This window comes from Sesamum indicum, linkage group LG2, assembly GCF_000512975.1.
Source record: "Sesamum indicum cultivar Zhongzhi No. 13 linkage group LG2, S_indicum_v1.0, whole genome shotgun sequence".
NCBI classification, from domain to species: domain Eukaryota; kingdom Viridiplantae; phylum Streptophyta; class Magnoliopsida; order Lamiales; family Pedaliaceae; genus Sesamum; species Sesamum indicum.
The window spans coordinates 7552233-7572795 of NC_026146.1; the positions used below are offsets into that span (position 1 = coordinate 7552233).

Sequence of the window (20563 nt, forward strand, 5' to 3'; positions counted from 1 at the left end):
TTATTGGGAGTGGTACTACAACATAACAAGAAATTTCGTGTCGTCATCTACTGATAGACGTGTGGAAAGCGGGTACCAACCTGGAGAAGCACCTATGTTGCAAGTTGTGGTACGTTATGTTTTATTTTATATATATTTTTAACAACACAAGGCTAATTATTTTTCTACACTTTTCAGGCAAATGAGGTGAATGCCCTTGAAACTTTATGTCGATCTAGACCACCAAATATCGAAGGATATAGTCAATTGGTGGATAGATTTGAACATGGGTTACATATTATCAGGGAGGCTATAACCCAACAGCCACAACAAATTGCTTCTCCATCCGATGATGCTCCCACAACATCCCACAGGCAAAGAAGAAGTTCTAGCCGAATGTCAACTGGTTCAGTTGAACGTCGTGATTTTGGGGTGGATATAGCTGGTCCTTCTACAGTATATCCACCTCAAGATTATTACGTACCTCAACCGCCTCAAGATTATTATATGCCTCAACCATCTCAAGGTGATTGGTTTCAATCGACTCCATATATGTCAAATCAAACACAAGATTTTTCTCTTGACCTTGGTCTTGGTTTTAATCAACCATATACACAAGGATATAATATTTCACCAATTCCATTTCCATCATTTGGTGCATATCGTGACAATGTGGAGTCAAGTTCTGAAACATCAAGTCGGTTTGTTGGTGAAGAAAATGAGGCGCAAAATGAGCCAGTTCAAAATGTGGGCTAGGAAATTAGAAGACCTCGACGTCAACGCCACAGACGACATTGTGGAAGGGGTGGACATTTTTGATATTTGTAATTGTATAATTTAATGTAATTTTTTACAATTGTACAAAATAAATAACTATTACATTTGTACCCTTAATTGTAATTTTTTAAGTTAATGCAATGTTAATTTTATTAATTTTGGATTTTAGTATATTGTTAAAATTAATTATATATAAATTAAATTATATAATAATAATATAAACGAAAAAAAAAAAGCAGAATTTCCCAAGTCGGGAAACAAAATCCAAGTCGGAATTTTGTTTCCCGACTTGGAAAATTTTGCATTTTTTGGCTAATATTTAATGATGAGTCGCGATTTTTAAAAATAATTATGATAAAATAATTTTTTTTTTATAATAAAAAAATAATTAACTCTAATATTGATGGGTATGACCCAAAAGCGTTTTGCTCAAATCAGGCTTGAAATCCATGATGAGACCATCTAGTTTAAAAACATCAGGGTCAGTCTAAGAAGGAAGCCGACTGCATCAAGGTCCATCCAAGAAAGAAGCCTACTATATCAGGGTCAACCTAAAAAGGAGGCCTAGTACAAAGGTGGCAACTTATTAGGAGCGTGTGCCAACTGGTGGTAGCTTATGTAAGTGCATAAGCTAGCCAAGAATGACTTATGTAAAAATGTGGACGGGGGCTTATTTGGTGTTAGCTAGGAGCTGAAAATTTTGAACCTGCGAGTAACATAAGATAGCAAGCAAGAATTGCCTTTATTCATGTGAGATAATGCTTGATTACAACGATAGTAAGCTCTAATAGAGAGTAGGGATTTCGGGAATAAAACTTCTTGAGGTGATAAGCATTCCATGGTCGAGAAAGCCTCCTAAAGATCTTCTGCTTGCTCCTTGCTCCTATAGGAGCTGTGTTTCAGCATTCTTCCTTCTACTCGCGACTGTTTTCTTTGTCCACGTAGCCCTTCAGCTAGCCGGCATGGGTAAGTCTCTCTATCTCTTGCCTTAGTTGGCGGCACCAGTTGGCGTCATGCCCATACTCCCTGTGATACCGGCAAAAATATTTAGATTTTGGGAGTTGATGACTTGCTTCTGAGCCTTTAGCCATTGTGGATTACAGGAATTTGAAAATTCGTTACTGGTGAATTCTCAACTCATTTGTCATTAATCTACTAGGAGCCACTTGGAGATATTTCAGTTAGATGTGTCCTTATGTGTTGAAAAGTTATATGACACGTCCATCTAGTTGCATGATGACACGTTAGGCTGGAATGAACTTAATTTTTAAGCCTATCAGTTTAGTAAAGTAGGGGATAAGCTTGTGAGCTTTTCATCCCTATTGATGAGCCAGTTAGGCTGATGTGCCTTACTTGTGAACTTAGTCTATGAAAAATTTAAAAAGCATCAAACACTATAATTTAATCTATATAAAATATAATTTTATTAATTAATCTAAATATATTTTTATTTTAAATGAAAATTCATATTGTTAACTCAAAACTAATAACTAAAAAGTCATACCACGATCTTGACTAAGAAGGATGTCGTTTTCTTTATTTGGCTAAATGTCATTGTCGTGGTTTGTCGATACCCACATATATAGTGGTCATGAGCGACTGTCTTGTCTCTTGGGAGTGGGACCAAACTTCTAGAGAGCGATAGAAGTCTCTGATAATATGTCTTGTCTCTCAACGTCACATTTTCATCAGCTTCACAATAAGTTGAAATCAGTTGATAAATTATGTTCAACTTCTTGACTTATAATTGAAAGCAAAATGCATGTTGAAAAATAAATCCAGAAAAGATATTAAAATATAAAATCATTTTTTTATATAATTGAAAGGTTTATTATATAGCAGTCCACATTCTTATTTAATGTAATTATGATATATTATTCGGATTTAGTAGTTGATGAAGTGAATTAAAGTATGATAAAACTTATTCTTTTTTTACTTAATAACTTTGCCTTTAAAATTAGCACATCTGGATAATCATATTATATTATTAAAATGAAAATCAATCAATATTTTTATTTTTTTTTAAATGTCATATGAGGTGGAGAAATTAGTTTTAATTTGATTTGCCACATATAATTATTTAAAAATATAAATAATTAATTAAATTAAATTTTCATTAATTATTATTTCTAATCATTGATTTCTTAATTACCTTTTTTAGTCCATCCATATATATTAAATTCTTAATTGCTTTCACCGTAAGTTATTTTTTAAAAAAAATTAATTTTTTTTAAAATTTTACTTCAATTAATTTTTATAATTTACGTAATTTTAAATAAAAATCTTTCACAAATTTTAAAATTAAGTTGATTTTGTCCTCATATCAATTAATATATTTTAGTAATTATCTTCTTGAGAAGTTAACCAAAATATAATTATTTTCTTTCTATTCATTGAGTTATTTTTTTTTTATCCTTTTTTAACTTTATTATATTTATGACTATTTCATCATATTTTATTTATTTTTGTATGAATACGTACTTATAATTAATTTTGTTTAAAGTCCTATAGCAAAAACTATAGCTTTTAATATCAATGATAACTAAAATATTTTCTCAAATTAATGAATTTACAACTTCTTTAAATTATAAAATTTATATTTATCTATTCAAATGTTATTGACTTGGTCAATAATTTCTGCTATATTTGTGCTATATATATGTCTTTGCCTAATTTATTTATCTTTTAAGATTTTTTGGCTTATGGGTGAATTTTATTCTTAATATTTTATAGAGTAGATTACAACGACCTCTTCTAAGTTTTGACACAATTACAAATACTTCTTTTGATTTGAAAAATTACAAATATCCCTTGATATTTGATGAAATTATGTAATTTTTGAATAGAGGTATGAAATTATCAATTTTACCCTTACTGTATTTTTTTTATTTTTTTTAAAATTAAAAATTTATAAAAAAATCAAATGGAATACATGAAAAAATTCAAAAAATTATTCAATTAGTTCATAAAAGATAAAAAGTTTATAAAATAAATAAAATTATAATTTTTAATCCACAAGGTATTTTGGTCAGTTCACAAAAAAATGAATGAAAACCTAAAGATTGGGCTAATTATTAGACAATCGTTAAAATCAGGGGAATATTAATAATTTTTTAAATAATGTGGGGTATTCATAAATATGCTAAACTTATGGGAAGTCATTGTAATTTATCCTATTTTAAAATATAATATATTTGAAACTATTAATTTTTGCAAGTATGCTTTTTAGTAAATTACTTTTAAATCTAGAAGAAAATTTATATCACACCTTGAAATTTATATTGGCATAATTTGTAGTACCATCTTAATTAATTTATTTTTTAATCTAAATTGGATGAAGAGAGTTTTTGTTTTAATACATTTCTTAGAAAATATAGAAAATTAATTTCTTTGATAAGATAAATTAAAATTAATAAATGACTCATTAAAATAATAATAATAATTGATACTAAATTAAGTTCATATTTTTTTTTATAAAAACATCATAATAGAAAATAAATCTTATTTGAAATTCAAGTTGACATTTATAATATCTTTTAAATTTATTTTTTTGGTGTAATTTGAATAAGAGAACATTATTTTTATCTTAAATTTTCTCAGAAAAATAAGACAATAATTTTTATAATATAAACTAAAATTAATAATATGACTTAAATTAATTTTATGAAAAAAAAAATTTGTCATCCTAAAACTCACGGGGCAAATGCTAGATTTTGTTGAGTATATATAAATTTTTTTAATAGAATTCAATAGGGTAAATTACATTTTTAGTCTTATAAGTGGACTCGATTTCAATTTTAATCCCATACTAAGGGCAATTCGTATCCCGTAAGTGGATTTTTTTTTTCAATTTCAGCAGCAGGCGTCAAGTTTTAACGGAAATCCCCAACCGGGACTGAAATTGGAAAAAAATTCCACTTACGGGATCAAATGTACGAATTGCCCTTAGTATGGGACTAAAATTGGAATCGATCCACTTATGAGACAAAAAATGTAATTTACCCAATTCAATAAATACCTACTACAATTTCCATCAAGAAAGTTAAAACTTGAAAGGTTACTCAATGTTATTAAAACTGAATACAAGAAAAATAATGACAGAAAACAAAAATAATTAACATGAAACCTCAAAACTAATCACAATCGCATCCATATGGACCATACACGAACCAAAATCAAGACATGCCTTGCAAGAACTATGCCACCTCTTTTGAGGGAGCTAAAAGAACACGGCTGATAACTTTCTCCAGATTCTCGGAAGATGAACTCTGGGCAGAAGCCACAGCAAGTTTCTTCCACTCCATGGCCCTTCTCTTCATCTCTTGGCCCTCTTCGCCAATCATCAACTTCCTCACGAGGATCTCCACCTCGTCCCTCTTCACATTGCTGTCTATCTCCATTCCAATGTTCCATTTCGTGCAACAATACCAGCAGTTAGTTTGCTGCTCCGCGAAAAACGGCCAGCAGATCATAGGCACCCCACTGCAGATGCTTTCGAGAGTTGAGTTCCATCCACTGTGAGTCAAGAACCCTCCAACAGAAGGGTGGCGGAGAACTCTCTCTTGAGGGCACCAATTCGCCAGCAGCCCTCTTTCCTTTGTGGCTTCGAGAAATTCAGGCGGGAGAACAGCCTTGTCACCTGAGACAAGATCAGGTCTTATGATCCACAAAAAGGGTAGGTTGCTGTTAGCAAGTCCCCAAGCAAACTCAAGGAGCTGGTCAGATGTCATCACTGTTATGCTTCCAAAGTTCACGTAGACTACTGAGTTCGCCTCCTTTGAGTCGAGCCATTCGAGACACTGGGGCTCGTCTTTCCACAAGTTTGATCCCAGCTGCTCCAGGGCCTTGTCGTCCACCTGGTTTTCGAGCAGATGTAAGGGTCCGATGGCGTAAATTGGAGGCAGAATTGAGGAAAGTGCATCCAGAACATCTCGTTCGAGGTCCTCGAACGTGTTCAGGACAATAGCCGAAGCTCTCCGGGCTCTCCTGGTTTCGTCCACGACAAATTTGACCATGAATTCATCCGGGTTGGTGGTTCTTATGAAACTTGGAATATCTCTCAGACGTATGCCTTTCATGCTTGGAATTTCATCTATGATGGTATCCAAATATCCATTGGTCAAGAAGCTTGCGTCTGCAACAAGGCAAAGGAATGGCCGTTTCAGTGTCAAACTCACGACTGTTGCAGCACAACTTGTCACTCATATCAGTATATGTTAAATAGGTGTCTACATAAAAGAATGACCTAGAGAAATCTCTGAAATTTCTCTTCACTTACAGTTGTTTTTAATCCTTTTACATACCATAATCTTAGTTACAACGTGCAGAATATGTTCAAAAAGTTAACTAATTATATGCAGTATGCATGGACGAAAACTTGTCTACATAAATTACCTGGAAGTGGTGAATATCCCTTTTCGATGAGTTTTTCATACTGTGTGTAAGCAAAGAAGCCGCAAGCGCTAGGGGTCCAGAAGAAAATTTCAGGGATGCCGAGTTCTTCAGCTGCTTCGACTGTGAAGCTCATGACCCCGTCAGAAACTATACATGACACGGGCGGCACGTTGGACGAACCCGTGTCGTTTAGCTTGGCAAGAAGGTCTCTGAAGGGAGCTAAGCAAGTCGTGGTAGTGGATTGACATAGGGATGGAATGTCTTGGGTAGCATCGGCAGCATCCGACGGCGGAAGTCCATCCGGAATTGTCTCGAACCGGAATGAAGGCAGCCCCTCAAGAGAACTGGGGCCCCTGGATTTGAGGAGGCGTTGGTGGTTGTATTCTGTGTTCACAAAGGTGATGTGAAAACCATTGTGATGAAGGAGTTTTGCTAGTTTGAGCATGGGGTTTATGTGGCCTTGGGCAGGGAACGGGATGCAAACTGCATGGGGTTTCTCCAAGATACCTATAGAACCCATTGAAGTTTGATTTTCTGAGTAAGGTTTCGGAATCACAGGAATGGTTTTCTGAGGGAGATCCTGATGCAGTTGCAGCTCCATTCTTGTAGTTATATAGGCACCAGAAAGTCTCCACAGAGTTGTATATTTTCACACAACCTTTCCTGTTGAATGGGAAGTCAAGAACTTGTACTTAGATGCAAACTTGAAGTGTTTCACCCAATTTCCCAATATAAAAAGGCAAGTGGCAACTTTATTGCTGGTGCCAAATTATTTGTGTCTGAATTTTAAAGATGAAAATTTCATACGAGAAGTAACGAGATCTTGGGTTTGTCCTAATTGTCGACAGCCTTAAAGGTCAAATCAAGACAGCTCCGAAGTTGGAATTCTCTTGTACATGCACCATGTACACGTTTCCACTGCTGTTATGGTCCATTACAGACCCACCGCCTCGGACGTCGGTGTGCTGCAGTTTTTCAATGATTTTGTTCTAGATTTTTAAGAGATTGGGTTTGGGTCGCCATGACGTATGCCTTACTTGGCAAACAGTTGGAGTCGTTCTAATATGCTAAGGTGTTGGTGTGATAGTATTAGGTGTAACAGAATTGGATAGGATGAAATTGTTTTTTCTTTTTTTTATTCTACTAAATTAACCCTATAATCTTATTTTTACTAAGGATAAAAAAGTAAAATAGTATACTTATTAATGGCTTTCACATTACATTTATTTATTCTTATTAATTACTTTTACATTTTCTGTATTTATTTCTATTAATTACTTTTTGAATTATACTTACAAGATAAACAAATAACTTTATAATATAACAGGAAATGACTATAATAATGCAAAGAAATTAGAAGGATTTAATGTATTGAGAAATTTTCTAATATAGATATAAATGAGAATTAGTTAGATCACTTGATGTGTTAAAATAAGTTAAAAAATAACTAAAAATTTAATTAAAAAAATTGCCGCAAACATTTTAAAAGGAAAAGAGGTCAAAGATAAGTGGGAATCAATTAATCACTTCCCATATAAAGATAATAATTGTTGTAGTAAGATAGACTAAAAGGTAATTTGAATATATGAGCTGTAACTATTATTTGTATATGCAATATAAAAAAAAATCAGAATTTGTATTGAAACGGTTTTTGTAGCAACTTTGAAATAAAAAATAATTGCTGATGTTATGTTTTTTGCCAAAAAAATTTTGTACATTTGGAACGGCAAAATAGTTACAAAGGCCGTTTCTAAACAGTCGTATTCGTAAAGCCATTACAAAAATTTGACCATTACAATTTAGAATGGCTTTTGGAATTGTTACTAAAATTTGGAATGACTTCTTTTTTTTTTTTTGTGAAAGCTCAATGTTCCAAAATTTGATCCAACGGCCGTTCCAAATATATAATTGGCATTGGTTGTTACAAACATTGGTATAGAATATTTACTGTTACAAATTTACTATAATGTTTGGAATGGCCGTGTTGGAGTTATAACGACTACTAAAAAACAAAAAAAAATCATTTCAAGAATTGAATATAAAATCGTTCAAAATGTAATACACTTGAACGGTTCACAAGCCGTTCCAATAGCAGTTTCAATTATCTAACATTTTGAGAAATATTTACATTTATAATACTTTATGAATAATTTTTTATATTTTAAAAAAATAAAAATTAATATTTAGAACGGTCAAAAAATTAAAATATATGTTATAATGGTCGTTCCAAATTTTACAATATTTGCGGGATCTATTTTGGCACTGGCTCAAAATGTGGAGGAAAATTGAAATTTTGGATCAACCATATATAAAGCCGTTTCAAAAACCGTTTCAAGATATTCATTTGGCGGAAATTCAAAAATTATTTTTGGGAAAATCCAATTTTCAAATGGCGCTTCCAAGATTAGTACCAAAAGGCATTCGCATATGTTGATATCAAAGCCGCGTAAAAAGCCGTTACAATATGTTTTTAAATTTCAAACTTATGTTTCCGAGTATGATATCTTATAATCCATGCATCGGATTCATGTCAGACTTAAATACATATAAGCCAGTATCTATTTGATCATATCTGTCGGTCTAAAATCACATGGCGTGATTTAATGGTGCACCAGATTGAAAGACTACTCTTATGTTACAAATATAATATCTCGACATCCATATACCCAATTAATCCAAAACTTAATCATATGTATTGTCGGTTTGATCATATCTAATGGGTTAATCTAAACTTTGATGGTCCGATTAAGTCATACAGTACAATAATGTAAGATGATAGTTATATCAATGTAAAACTAAAAATTATGAATGTACAAATTTATTTATATTGTCAATATATTAGTCTCAGTTTCAAATATTTTATATACTTCAATTGCATTATTCCACATAATAGATACTTCTCTTCAACATTAAATGGTCCATTATGGATTTTTATACATACTTTAAACAAATTCTTTATTTGGAATTCATTTTTCGAACGGCTGACTAATACGATTCCGTTTTGATTTACGAAAATAACATATAGAAATGTTGGAACTCCCTTTGGAACGGCTTTAACAACTCTTTTTAGAATTGTCTTTGAAACGATCAAATCCTAATATGAAAGGTATACTTAGCAAATTTTTTCCCATTTCCACTTCATCTTCTTCAATCCCCCCCCCCCAAATCTCACCATCTTTTCCACCAAATTCCTCTCTCTCTCACCACCATTTGCCACCACAACCGTCACCACCATAATCGCTGTCGCCACTAGCACCAGGTAAGTTTTTACTTATAATTTTTGTTCTAATATTTTATTAATTCTATTTATTTTTATTGAGGATGATGATGAGGATGATATAATTTTTTGGGCTTATTTGTCGGATAAAATTGGTTGGGTTAATTGGTATTTGTTGTTAATTGTTGATATGAATGTTGTTTAGTGTAAATTATTTTTATAACATTTTGATGATAAAAATTGTTTTTATTATTTTTTTGAAAATAATAACTTTTTAAAATATCTATTTTTTGAAAATTTATAATTTTTCTGAAAATAATTCTAAAAGTTTATATTTTATGAAAAATTAGTTGAAAAGAATTTCTAAAAATTTTTAAAATTTATTTTTATGAAATTCTTGAAATTTTTTCTGGAAATATTTTTGAAAATTTTTCGGTAATTCCTGAAATTTTTGAAACTTATTTTAATCTTTTGAAATTTCTGAAAATTTTTAATTTCTAAGTTTCTGAAATTTCTTTAATTTATTTAAATTTTTTTGTAAACATATGAATATTAGGAAAAAGTTTGGGATTTAATTTTATACAATTTCTAAAAATTCGTATCATTTGTATAATTTTTATGTAATTTCCGTAATTTTATGAATATGTGCAATTTGTGTAATTTTACGTAATTTGTGTTAATTTTATGAATATGTGTAAGTTGTGTTATTTTATGTAATTTGTGTTAATTTAAGAAAATATATATGTGTAATTTCTAAAAAAAAATATCTAAAAATTATATAAAAAAATTTTTCTGAAATTTTTGAATTTTTTCTTAAAATATTTCTGTAATGTTTTCAGTAATTTATGAAAATATATATTTATGTATTTTCTGAAATTTATTTTAATTTTTCTGTACTCTTATGAATATTAGAAAAAAAAATGGGATTTAATTTTATGTATTTTTGAAAATATGTGTAACTTTATGTAATTTGTGTAATTTTATGCAATTTGTGTTAATTTATGAATATGTGTGCTTTTATGTAATTTCTGTTAATCTAAGAAAATCGATTTTTCAGTTCGGTTCGATGACCAATAAACTGTACCAAAAAACCGATTAAAAAAAAAAGAAAACAAAAATCGAACCGAATTTTTTGGTTCAATTTTCGGTCCGAATCGAAAATTTGGTTCGGTCCGGTTCGGCCAGTTTAACCATTTTTTTGAACACCCCTAATGCCCACTTAGGCTTTCATATGATAATTTCCCATGAGTCAGTTCATCGACTTGACATCACTTTGTCAACCATCTGCTAATAATGTATAGGCATCATGTATGTATCATAAAACACAATACCCATCATATGGGTATTTTCATTAATTCAAGCCTCAATCAAAGTTCTCGACTTGAAACGTTTTAAACCAATCTCCTAGAGTTGGTTTATGATTGCCATCATATGCCCAACTCATGTTTTTTGGTTGTTTGTTGTCTGACGGCTTTATCCGCGATATGCAACTATAAACAATTTATAAAACAATCTAAAATATAAATAAATGTGGGCAATATGAATCTTTATCACTTACTCAATATTACATCAAACACAAACTATAGGACATATTACAAAATAATAAATTTTATTAAATTTATGGTCACTTATTCCAACATTTTGCAAGGCTCCAATATGCAGTCATGCTCATGGGTGTAACTTCTTGTGACAATGTCCCGGCTCCGACGTATGGTCATGCTGACAAGGGCTATGACCTATGATCGCCCAATGATTTTCAGTCTGTTATCTTGCTGTTGGGTATTGTGGCGTATGTCTAAGCTGACTAGGTCGATGCCTTGTAAATAATCTAACAACTTTCAATTTATGATCAATTATTAATTTAAATACTGTAGAGATGCCTATGCCTTAAAGGTGTAAAAACGTTGAACAACTTAAATTAGAAAGTGAGGACAAAAGGAGTACAATGGAGTTATTTGCCTGGGGCTACCTGGTACACCTACATGAGCAAATGGGATATGATTTCTACTCTAATAGTATATCTATAATACACTATTAGAGTGGGGAGAAGGGCGTGATGATATCTAGATCTAACAGACTCGTCAGCGGTTGACTCTTCCTTCTTATTGCATGAATCCCAAACCCGCTATTGGTTGACTTCAGGTTCCCCGTCATGCCCCACCGGGAATTCTTTACTTACTCCTTCGAAAAAAGAATAAGTTGATCATAGCCGTCTCGTTTAGTATCAATTCTATCGAGTTATGATTCCCCAATAGGCAAGTCAGGCGAGCCCGAGTCTCTCATTCGAAAGCCGCTATTAGTTTCTATGATCACCTATGAATAAAGAAATAGCTGTTTTTTTCTCTTGTAATTGTCCTTTGTGATACTTTACTTCAAGGAGCCATTTTTCAAGTCATTGACAGGTCTAATTGACTAGGAAGCGTAATCCCATTTATGATTGAATGAAGGGCCAGGAGGTTCAAAGCCCTAGGAATAAGACCCACCACTCAGTTGATGTTTGCTGATGACCAAAGCTAATCCAGGGACCCCTTGGGCCAATTAATCGCCTAACCTACTCATGGACTTGTCAACATCACTGACCACCTAAGACGGCATGTCTGTAGGGAGTAACTAAACTTGCAAGGAAGTTGGCATAGGATTTTGATCTTGGCCCTGACAAGTAACAAACTTCTTGTAAATAAACACAATTTTTTCCTACTGATGTGGCAACAATATTTCCTACTTATCTGGAACATTATTGATAAGGCATACAATTAGACACTTTGGCACACTTTTGAGCACTTTACTCAATTTGTCTACATTCTTTCAACTCATTTCATATGTTTGTTTTGCAGGCTAGTCCCACATACAATTTTAGACTATGTTTGTTTTCATTTTCAAATTGTTTTTGAGACAAGTCAAAACATACTCAATGTTGTCATCATTCAAAAACACCTTATTTAAGTGTTTCTAATTATTTTAGCATAAATACATAAATATATATAACACACATATATACATAAATATATATAAAAAAGACATGATTTAACAATGAATAGTAATTTTTGTCTCCCAAAACACAACATTAAACATTTAATACTTATTTTCAATTTTCTCCAAAATAAATCCAAACATACATACTGTCTCTAAGACACACTTATTTATCTTTGTTTTTCTCTCTCTACCTCCACAAAACACAACAAAACACTCAAAAAACGGATCCAAATATTATGTTAGGATACTCAGCTACTAGCAAGTGCAATCTAGGATTTAAAAGTGAGGACAAAATTATAATAAATAATTAATTTAATATCTTTGTAAAGTAGTAAATAACAATTAACATAGATATTGTCCCACGTGATACAAATATCATGGTTTTGGAAACTAAAAATTAATATAACATCATGAGTTTCTTCTTTTGGAAACTAAAAATTAATATAACATCATGAGTATGTTTTATCCACAAAAAAAAAAAAAAAAAGAAAGAAAAAACTAGAACTAAGAGAATTTGATAAAAAAAGTTACAAAAGGGAAAATATAATGTTATGTACATGCACTAGAAAAACTGAATATTGACTATAATTATAATAGCTATCGGTTAAAATCTGTGGTATATAATTTTTATTAATCATAGAACGTAACTTACTAACAAAAGTGTTCTATCAGAAACACGACTTAACTACCCTGTATATATCTAAAATGCCATACTAAATCAAGTGACATGGCTCGAACACAACAGTCGGAGTTTGTAGCTAAGATAGAATAGAAAAAAGATTAGATGAACTAAAGATTGATTGTTAGTTTAATTGAAAATTGATAGTTATTTACTTTTTAAAATGAATTAACCATATATAATTTTGAAGTAATGTATTTGATTAAGAACTTAAATATAAGATATGCTTATTTTATGTTTTATCTTGATATTGAATTTCGATCTTTCCATCATAATGTTATATATTTTGATTTTTTTTATATTGTATATTTTAATTTTATGAGAATATATAGAAAATAGTGTATATATATATATATTATATTTAGTTGTGTCAGTGTCGTGTTGTATCGTAAAATTTTAAAATTTTTCATATTATTATGTCTGTGTGATTGTGTCTTTGTCCATGTATCATAGATGTGAAGTGTGTAGAAAATAGTGAGCTTGATCTATATAACAAGTATGGAGAGTGTAAAGTGTTGTATATGCTTGATAAATCATGCATTCATGTCCTTAGGGAAGGAATGCTCCTATTCATAGAGAAGGATTAGACAGGGTCGTATCTCCATTTTTCTGGATTTGTGCTAGGTAGTTGAGCCGTCTGACGCATTCGGGATTCCCAGAACCTTATCCTCAAATTTCTTTCAGGCAGTTGTTGATTCTTAGGAGCCACTTCTCTTTGATTTGGTTTGGAATAGATTGTTCTTGCAGGAAATAAGTGTTGGACTTTTAGAGTTGATATGATCTGTTGACTTTTATATGGGATTAATGGGCCTCTAAGTGTGCGAACTTAGGTGGGCTTGCTGCCCAGAGATGGCAGGAAATAGCAATTTTAATCCAATAAGTTAAAATTATGTTACTTTTGGTCCTATTCGTTACGTGATTAATACTTTTAGTTTTATAATTTATAAAAATTAGCATTTTTGGTCCTAATACACTTTTCTATCTATAATTTAATGATGTAGATCATGTGCGTAGCGCATAGCCGTTAAGTATTTTTGGTTGAAGGAAAAATTGGCCATTTTTTCAATAGTAGCATATGAATGCTTCATTTGGCCTACTTGATTCACTTATAGAATACATGATATTTTGTGTTGGTTCTACTTGGTTTCAACTTATAGAAATATGGGAAGGATATCATTTAATTTTTGTGTTATGTTTTTTTCCCTAATTTCCTTTAAGATTTATTTTTTTCCAAAAATGATCCAAGCTAGAAAACAAACCAATTTTCTCTCCAGCAAAAAATAGTTAACGATCACAAGTTAGGCACGTGCACTACACTGTCAAATTATAGACAAAAAAGTGTATGTGTATCAAAAGTGCTAATTTTTGTAAATTACAGTATTAAAAGTGGTAATCCCATAACAAACGAGACGAAAAATAAAATAAGCATAACTTATGAGACCAAAAATATTATTTGCCGACCGATGGGCCTTCGAGTGAGCATACATGCGAGTAGGTTGGACAACCTCAAAGCCTTTGATTGGAACAACATTTCAAACTTTTAGAAGTTAACTAAAGAAGAATGGAACAATATTTAGAAGTTGGAAGTGAAATATAATTAATTACTAGAGTTATAGAATGTTGCAATACTAGTATTTGTTAAGGTGTGAAGATTGCTTACATGTTAAAGAAGTCAAGAATGACTTCATGTTGTGGCTATAAATACTCTTGTTGGCATTGTTTTGTAGAGTAGAGTAGTGAGAAAAACATATAAGTTTTCTATGTAGTCGAGAGATAAAAGAAAGAGTTGAGACGAGAGTGAGTGTTGTCTTTTTCACGTGTGGTGAAGACTTACATACAGGTGTGTGTGTGTTATACTCCTCAATTTTCCTCCTCTTTGAGTGTTTTCTCCTGGCTTGGTATCGCCCCCAGATGTAGGATTTATATCCGAACTGGGTTAACAAATTTGTGTGTCTTTTATCTCTTTCATATTCCAGTTGTTGTCCATCTTGACCCAGTCCATTTTCTAACAGTATTAATACTAGGGATATATTGAATTATATTACTTTTATATTAACAATAGCTAATAACTATTCAGTTTGAAATAATTTTATGTCCAAAATTTAAAACTAAAATTAATTAGTCAAAATCTTTTACTTTCTTTATGGTAGTGAAATAAAAAATATAACATATAGGGAGATTATATAATAGCATAAAGAAAATAAGGAATTTTGACTAATTAATTTCATTTTAATATTATATTTTTATTTTTGCATTAATCTGTTTTAATACACGGTCATGAAATATAATAATTAGTAGGTATCATGAAGTGCAAAATTTCAAGATTAAGGATTAATGATCTGATTTAGAAGTACCAATTAAGTCTATCAATTTAATTGCAAATAATAGAATTAAATGGTTTCTCATCAATTAAAATAATTGTTATCAAACTTTTTAAAACATATAATTATATATACTATGATTCATGATAGCGATTAAAAATACAATTATGAACTTAATATATTTATAGCTAATAAGTCTTAAAAAATCAAATTATATTAATACTATATATCATGATCACATAAAAATTAATGCAAAAACTTAAATCTTTTAACCATGGTTAGTTAACATTAACCATGGTTTTAATTTATGGACAAAATATTTGCCACATATTTAGTTATAGTAAATGTTTTGGTCTTGATTAAAGAAATAATGGTTGATAGTCATTACACAATCGGAGTTAATTAATATTTGTTCACACAAAATGATGTATTTGCAAAAATTAATTACAAGACAAGAAAGATATCGACAAATGAATCTTTATTAATCACATAAAAAAGTTGATACTAACTCTGTTAAAGATGATTCCTTGATTCTTTACTTTGGATATTGATCCAAGGGCTTGAATAAGCTTGTTTTTTTAGCGTGGATCATGTGTAATTTTCTACGGATTTTGAAGCAAACTAAATGTCACTTTGAAGTTTGAAGCAAGGGTTGATGGATTCGATATGCCAAAAAAGACATGGGAGTTTCGTGGTTGCAAGGTCTCGTCGTGACAGAGAGCTTTTGGACTTGAGTCATTTTAATTTGTTGTGTATTGTGTGTTGAGTTGTATGTAGTATGGAATGGAATGACTTGTGTTGAATGTTGTATCCACTTTTGTTGTGTGGTGGAGCCCCTGAGCATGCTTTGACTTATAATTTGGGCTTACTTTTATTGGGTTCAACATCATGGACTTGAATTTCCTAATAGGCTATTCTTGAATATATTTTTAGTCCAATTTAGTCAATAAAAAAAAAAAAAAATTAAATTTATATTTCTCTCTTATGACCCAGAAAAATGATAAGCCCAAATTTTGTATAGGGTTACGAATTTATCATTTTAAAAATAGAGAAACCTAAATTTATTATGAATTTTAATTTAAAGCCTGATTATTAGCCAATTTATTTGGGTTTTTTATTGGTATTTTATTCTAAAATTTCGATATCAACAACATTCGTCACAATGTTTTACCTTAACCATGGTTATTAACCATGTGAAAAGCCATATTTCTTTTAACGATCGCATGTGATAGTTCCTAAAATCTTAAAAATAAGTTGTGAACTCTTTACCTTTTTCCACAAGAACTTATAAGCTTTCAATTTCTTAATTTTTCAATAAAGGAAGCTCTTTATAAAAAACAAAAAAAAAAAGAAGTTGCCACACTCTTCACCTTATAAACTTCCCCACATTTCACAATATGTTTTGAAGAGGTTATAAGCCTTCTCTAAGACCCTCTATGAAAAACTTTACAGCCTACATGGAAAGAAGCACATGAAATCATACTTGATGAGCTTGTGATCAAACACAAAGAAGCATATGTGGCAAACATAGACCAGAAACCAAAACCAATCTCAATTAAGGAGTAAAGAAAACTTCTCTATGGCTTCCCTTGGTTTGCATACAGCCTCCAAGGCCTTAACCTTTGGTATACTGAACCCTGTACCTTCCGTCATGTCCACCAATTCATCGCTAACTCTCTCCCACTCGAAGAGCTGAATCATTGTCCCGAGTGTCAATCCAAGCACCCTGCCGGCAATACCCCCACCAGGGCATTTACGCCTTCCGGCTCCAAATGGGAGCATAAACCCTTCTCCGTTCATTGTCTCGTGTCTCTCAGGCACAAACTTTGTTGGCTCGTCCCATAATCTTGGATCCCTGTGAATGGACCACAAATTGACTAGCAACATTGTTCCCTTCGATATGTTGTAGCCACCAACTGTACAATCTTCAGAGGCTTCATGAGGTATCAAGAACGGGACCGGTGGGTATAAACGTAGAGTTTCTGTGATTACGTTCTGCAAGTAGCTTAGCTTAGGCAGGTCTTGCTCGTCTAAGAGGCGATCCGCTGGAACGTTAGCATCTATTTCAGCTTTTATTTTTTTTATAGCGGCAGGATGGTTAAGTAGTAGCGACATTGCCCATTCCATGCTTATTGACATCGTGTCCGTGCCTGCAATGAGCAGCACCTGTCCATATCGAGCAAGTATACTTAAAACTGGGTAAAAGGTAACTTATCCCCTCTTTATAGAACATGTTTATAATTTCCCGGTACGAAAAATAAAAACACTAAAAATCTCTTTTATAATTTTCTAAACATAGCAAAACATCCAAGGGGTGCTTTGCCATATTTAAAAAATCATGGGGGGTATTTTATTGTTACACAAAAACATGCCCCCCAAAATGGACATTTTATTGTTGTTCATATATTCCCCAGATCAGCTATTGAAACAGGGTCAGGAGTATGAGCTGATCATTCTAGTTCATAAACAGGGTTTAAACACTTACCAGTATAATTCCTTTGATGAGCTCATCAGTGTAATACTCCGGTTCATTTTCTTGCAATGATAGCAGGTGATCGATCATCGTCTTCCCGGAATGTCCACCGTTTCCACCGTAAAGTCCAGCCTTGAACATCAATTCACGGCGTTCATTTACCAAGTCCTGCATAAACTTGTCAAGCTTTTCCATTAAAGCCGCAAACCTCTTCTCCAGGCCCTGGAAATCCACCCACTGTAAAAACGGTAAAAGATCGCCTAAATTCGTATTCCCACTGTACTCGAGCATCTCCCTGATTATGAATCTAACCCTTCTCGCCTCCTCGGCGTCGACCACATTCTCTCCATAGTATCTTTTCCCAGCTATAGTCATCGAAAGCACATTAAAAGCCAGCTCGATGAACTTGGACTTCAGATCCACCTTTGTCGATCCCCCACCTGCTTCTGCATCGCGCAAGAGTTCATTTAGCAGAAGTGACAGTTCCCGTCTCCTCGTGGCTGTGAACATGGCAATCCGAGCAGGGGAAAAGATCTCAAGCGCTGCAAGACGACGTAGGTTTCGCCAATGATCTCCATAGGGGGCTATACTTATTGTAGTGTAGTTATAACTGAAATGCTTTGTCGAGAGGGTGGACGGCCGGTTGGCGAAAATGACATCGTTCTTGGTGAAGCATTCTTCCACAGCAGCAGGGGAGGTGACGACGAGGACCTTACGGACGCCAAGCCGAAGCGACAATATGTCGCCGTACTTGGCCGAGAGAGCTTGTAGAGTTTGATTCAATGGCTCTTTCACCAGATGGAGATGGCCTATCAGTGGAAGTGCAGGTGGGCTTGGAGGTTTGTTGTTTCTTTGTTGCTTCACTAGAAAATGCCTTAGCGTGAGTAGGAAAACTAAAAGTATAGTGCAATAAAGAGTGAGCTCCATTGCTGCAACAATTTTCACTATTTCTTGCTGCTGCAAAGTTAATTACAGATTCATTTGGATGTATTTATAGAGTTGAAGCTATTTCTTAAAGGAAAAGACCTCATTTTGGCATTAAAGGTGTTTGGGGGAGTTTACGAGCTTTTTAAAATATTTTATAAGATATTTAACTGTTTACGAAACGTTTTAATGTTTAAAATTTATAGAGAATGAGCTGTAGGGTCCAAAAATAATTGTTAGAAACTTATAAACTTCTTTTAGAAAAAAAAAAAAAAAAGAGTTCTTGATTTATTTTTAAGTTAAATAATATGTTGTATTATATTCATAAGAGTTGAGATTTTCATTTTTTACGTAAGATAATTATATTGTATATATTAATTCAACATATACTAATTTGAAAGAGTTCTTTTCCCTCCTTGGAAAAAGACTAATTTGATAACTTAACAAGCTTAAATGAGGAAACAAATTAAATTGACCATTTTACCCTTCAAAAAATAAAAATCGAACCACATTCTAGCCGCAAAATGGCCAGAAGGACAAAAATGATGCAAAAGATAAAATTTAAAGATGTTAAAATCAATAAATGAACTTAAGGAATTAAAGTGGTTACAAATACAAACTTGAAGGATCAATAGGCTATATAAATAGAAGAAAATACAATGTATTACATGTATTGACATTTACTTAACTAAAAAAATGCATATGTTGAATGTGGAAAAACATAATTTTTACAATATAAATAATAAATAAGGTAGAGAATAGTTATTTTATTTTTAATTGTATCTTTTACCGTGTAAAAAGTAATTTTAAAATTTATTTAACATATTGTATTTATAAATTTATCTATTATTATAATGTCACAATTTTATTAAGATAATAAAATCATGTGTAATGCACATGCTTCTCACTGGTATATATAAATATATAAATGAGATAAATTAGTTAATAGTTCTTAACAATTGGTAATTGTTTATATTTTTATGCCATTAGTAATTAAATACAAGAATTTGAAATAGATGGTGTCATTAGTTTGTTACTATTTACTTTTATAATTATTTTATTTTAAATAACATTTGTTTAATATTTATGTATTATTACGATTAGATTAAATTTATTATAATCTAATTCCAAAGGACTTTTTTCACAATATTATTAGAAAAATTGATAAGTTTATTATATTTATTTGTACTCTTCTATAATAAATATATAATCATGTATATTTTACATATTGTAATCGATATATATATATATATATATATTTGTATTTTTGCTATCACTCCAGAAAATTCATTTATTATTGATAAATAATTATAAAAAAACATAAAGTGTCATAAAATACTAATATGATTGTACAAGTTATTAATTTTATACTAAAACTACAAGTTTTTAAATTTATACTAAAACTCGCAAAAACTACCCTAACCCTCCCCAACCCAAGTTATCCAATTAGACCGCAAAGTGAGTTTTTGATGATTATCGAGATAGGTTTGAGTTAATCCTTCAAAAAATCATAAATTTTAGATTAGATCGAAAATTATTTAAATTGATCCAACTCAGAGCGTACACTTTTAATTTTTTCCACCTCAACTATAGAAATAATGGCTATGTCTTGAATAATTCACTATAAGTCTATAACAATAATTTATATATTTCTTCTAGTGAAAAAAGAAAGAGAGAAAGGGTAATAAAGCTTTTTAAGCTCCACTAATGAGTTTGTCGTGGATGCTTCGTCCAAACTGTGGTGGGTATGGAGTATACGTCTGGGCCATGAAAGAAAACGAATCGTATTTGATTATTTGGATTTTTCTATAAATTTAAATTACAGA

At 31.6% G+C, this 20563-nt stretch overlaps 3 protein-coding genes across 3 annotated transcripts in view; 2 read left to right on the plus strand and 1 right to left on the minus strand.

Annotated features, from left to right (window-relative positions):
• On the plus strand, positions 1-805 carry LOC105155855. The gene is made up of 2 exons (XM_011071839.2): positions 1-109; positions 178-805. The coding sequence occupies exons 1-2, from the start codon at positions 95-97 to the stop codon at positions 733-735; spliced, it is 573 nt and encodes a 190-aa protein (XP_011070141.2). The 5' UTR covers positions 1-94; the 3' UTR covers positions 736-805.
• LOC105155567 (WD40 repeat-containing protein HOS15) overlaps positions 4726-20563 on the plus strand; it is a gene marked incomplete in the record, with an annotated part of 77420 nt that continues 61582 nt past the window's right edge. The window contains 1 exon segment of the mRNA XM_011071457.2: positions 4726-5126. Within this exon segment, the coding sequence (XP_011069759.2) occupies positions 5018-5126 (109 nt within the window).
• On the minus strand, positions 16691-18844 carry LOC105155563 (isoflavone 3'-hydroxylase-like). The gene is made up of 2 exons (XM_011071453.2): positions 17826-18844; positions 16691-17506 (listed from the first exon to the last, which is right to left on the minus strand). The coding sequence occupies exons 1-2, from the start codon at positions 18738-18740 to the stop codon at positions 16892-16894; spliced, it is 1530 nt and encodes a 509-aa protein (XP_011069755.1). The 5' UTR covers positions 18741-18844; the 3' UTR covers positions 16691-16891.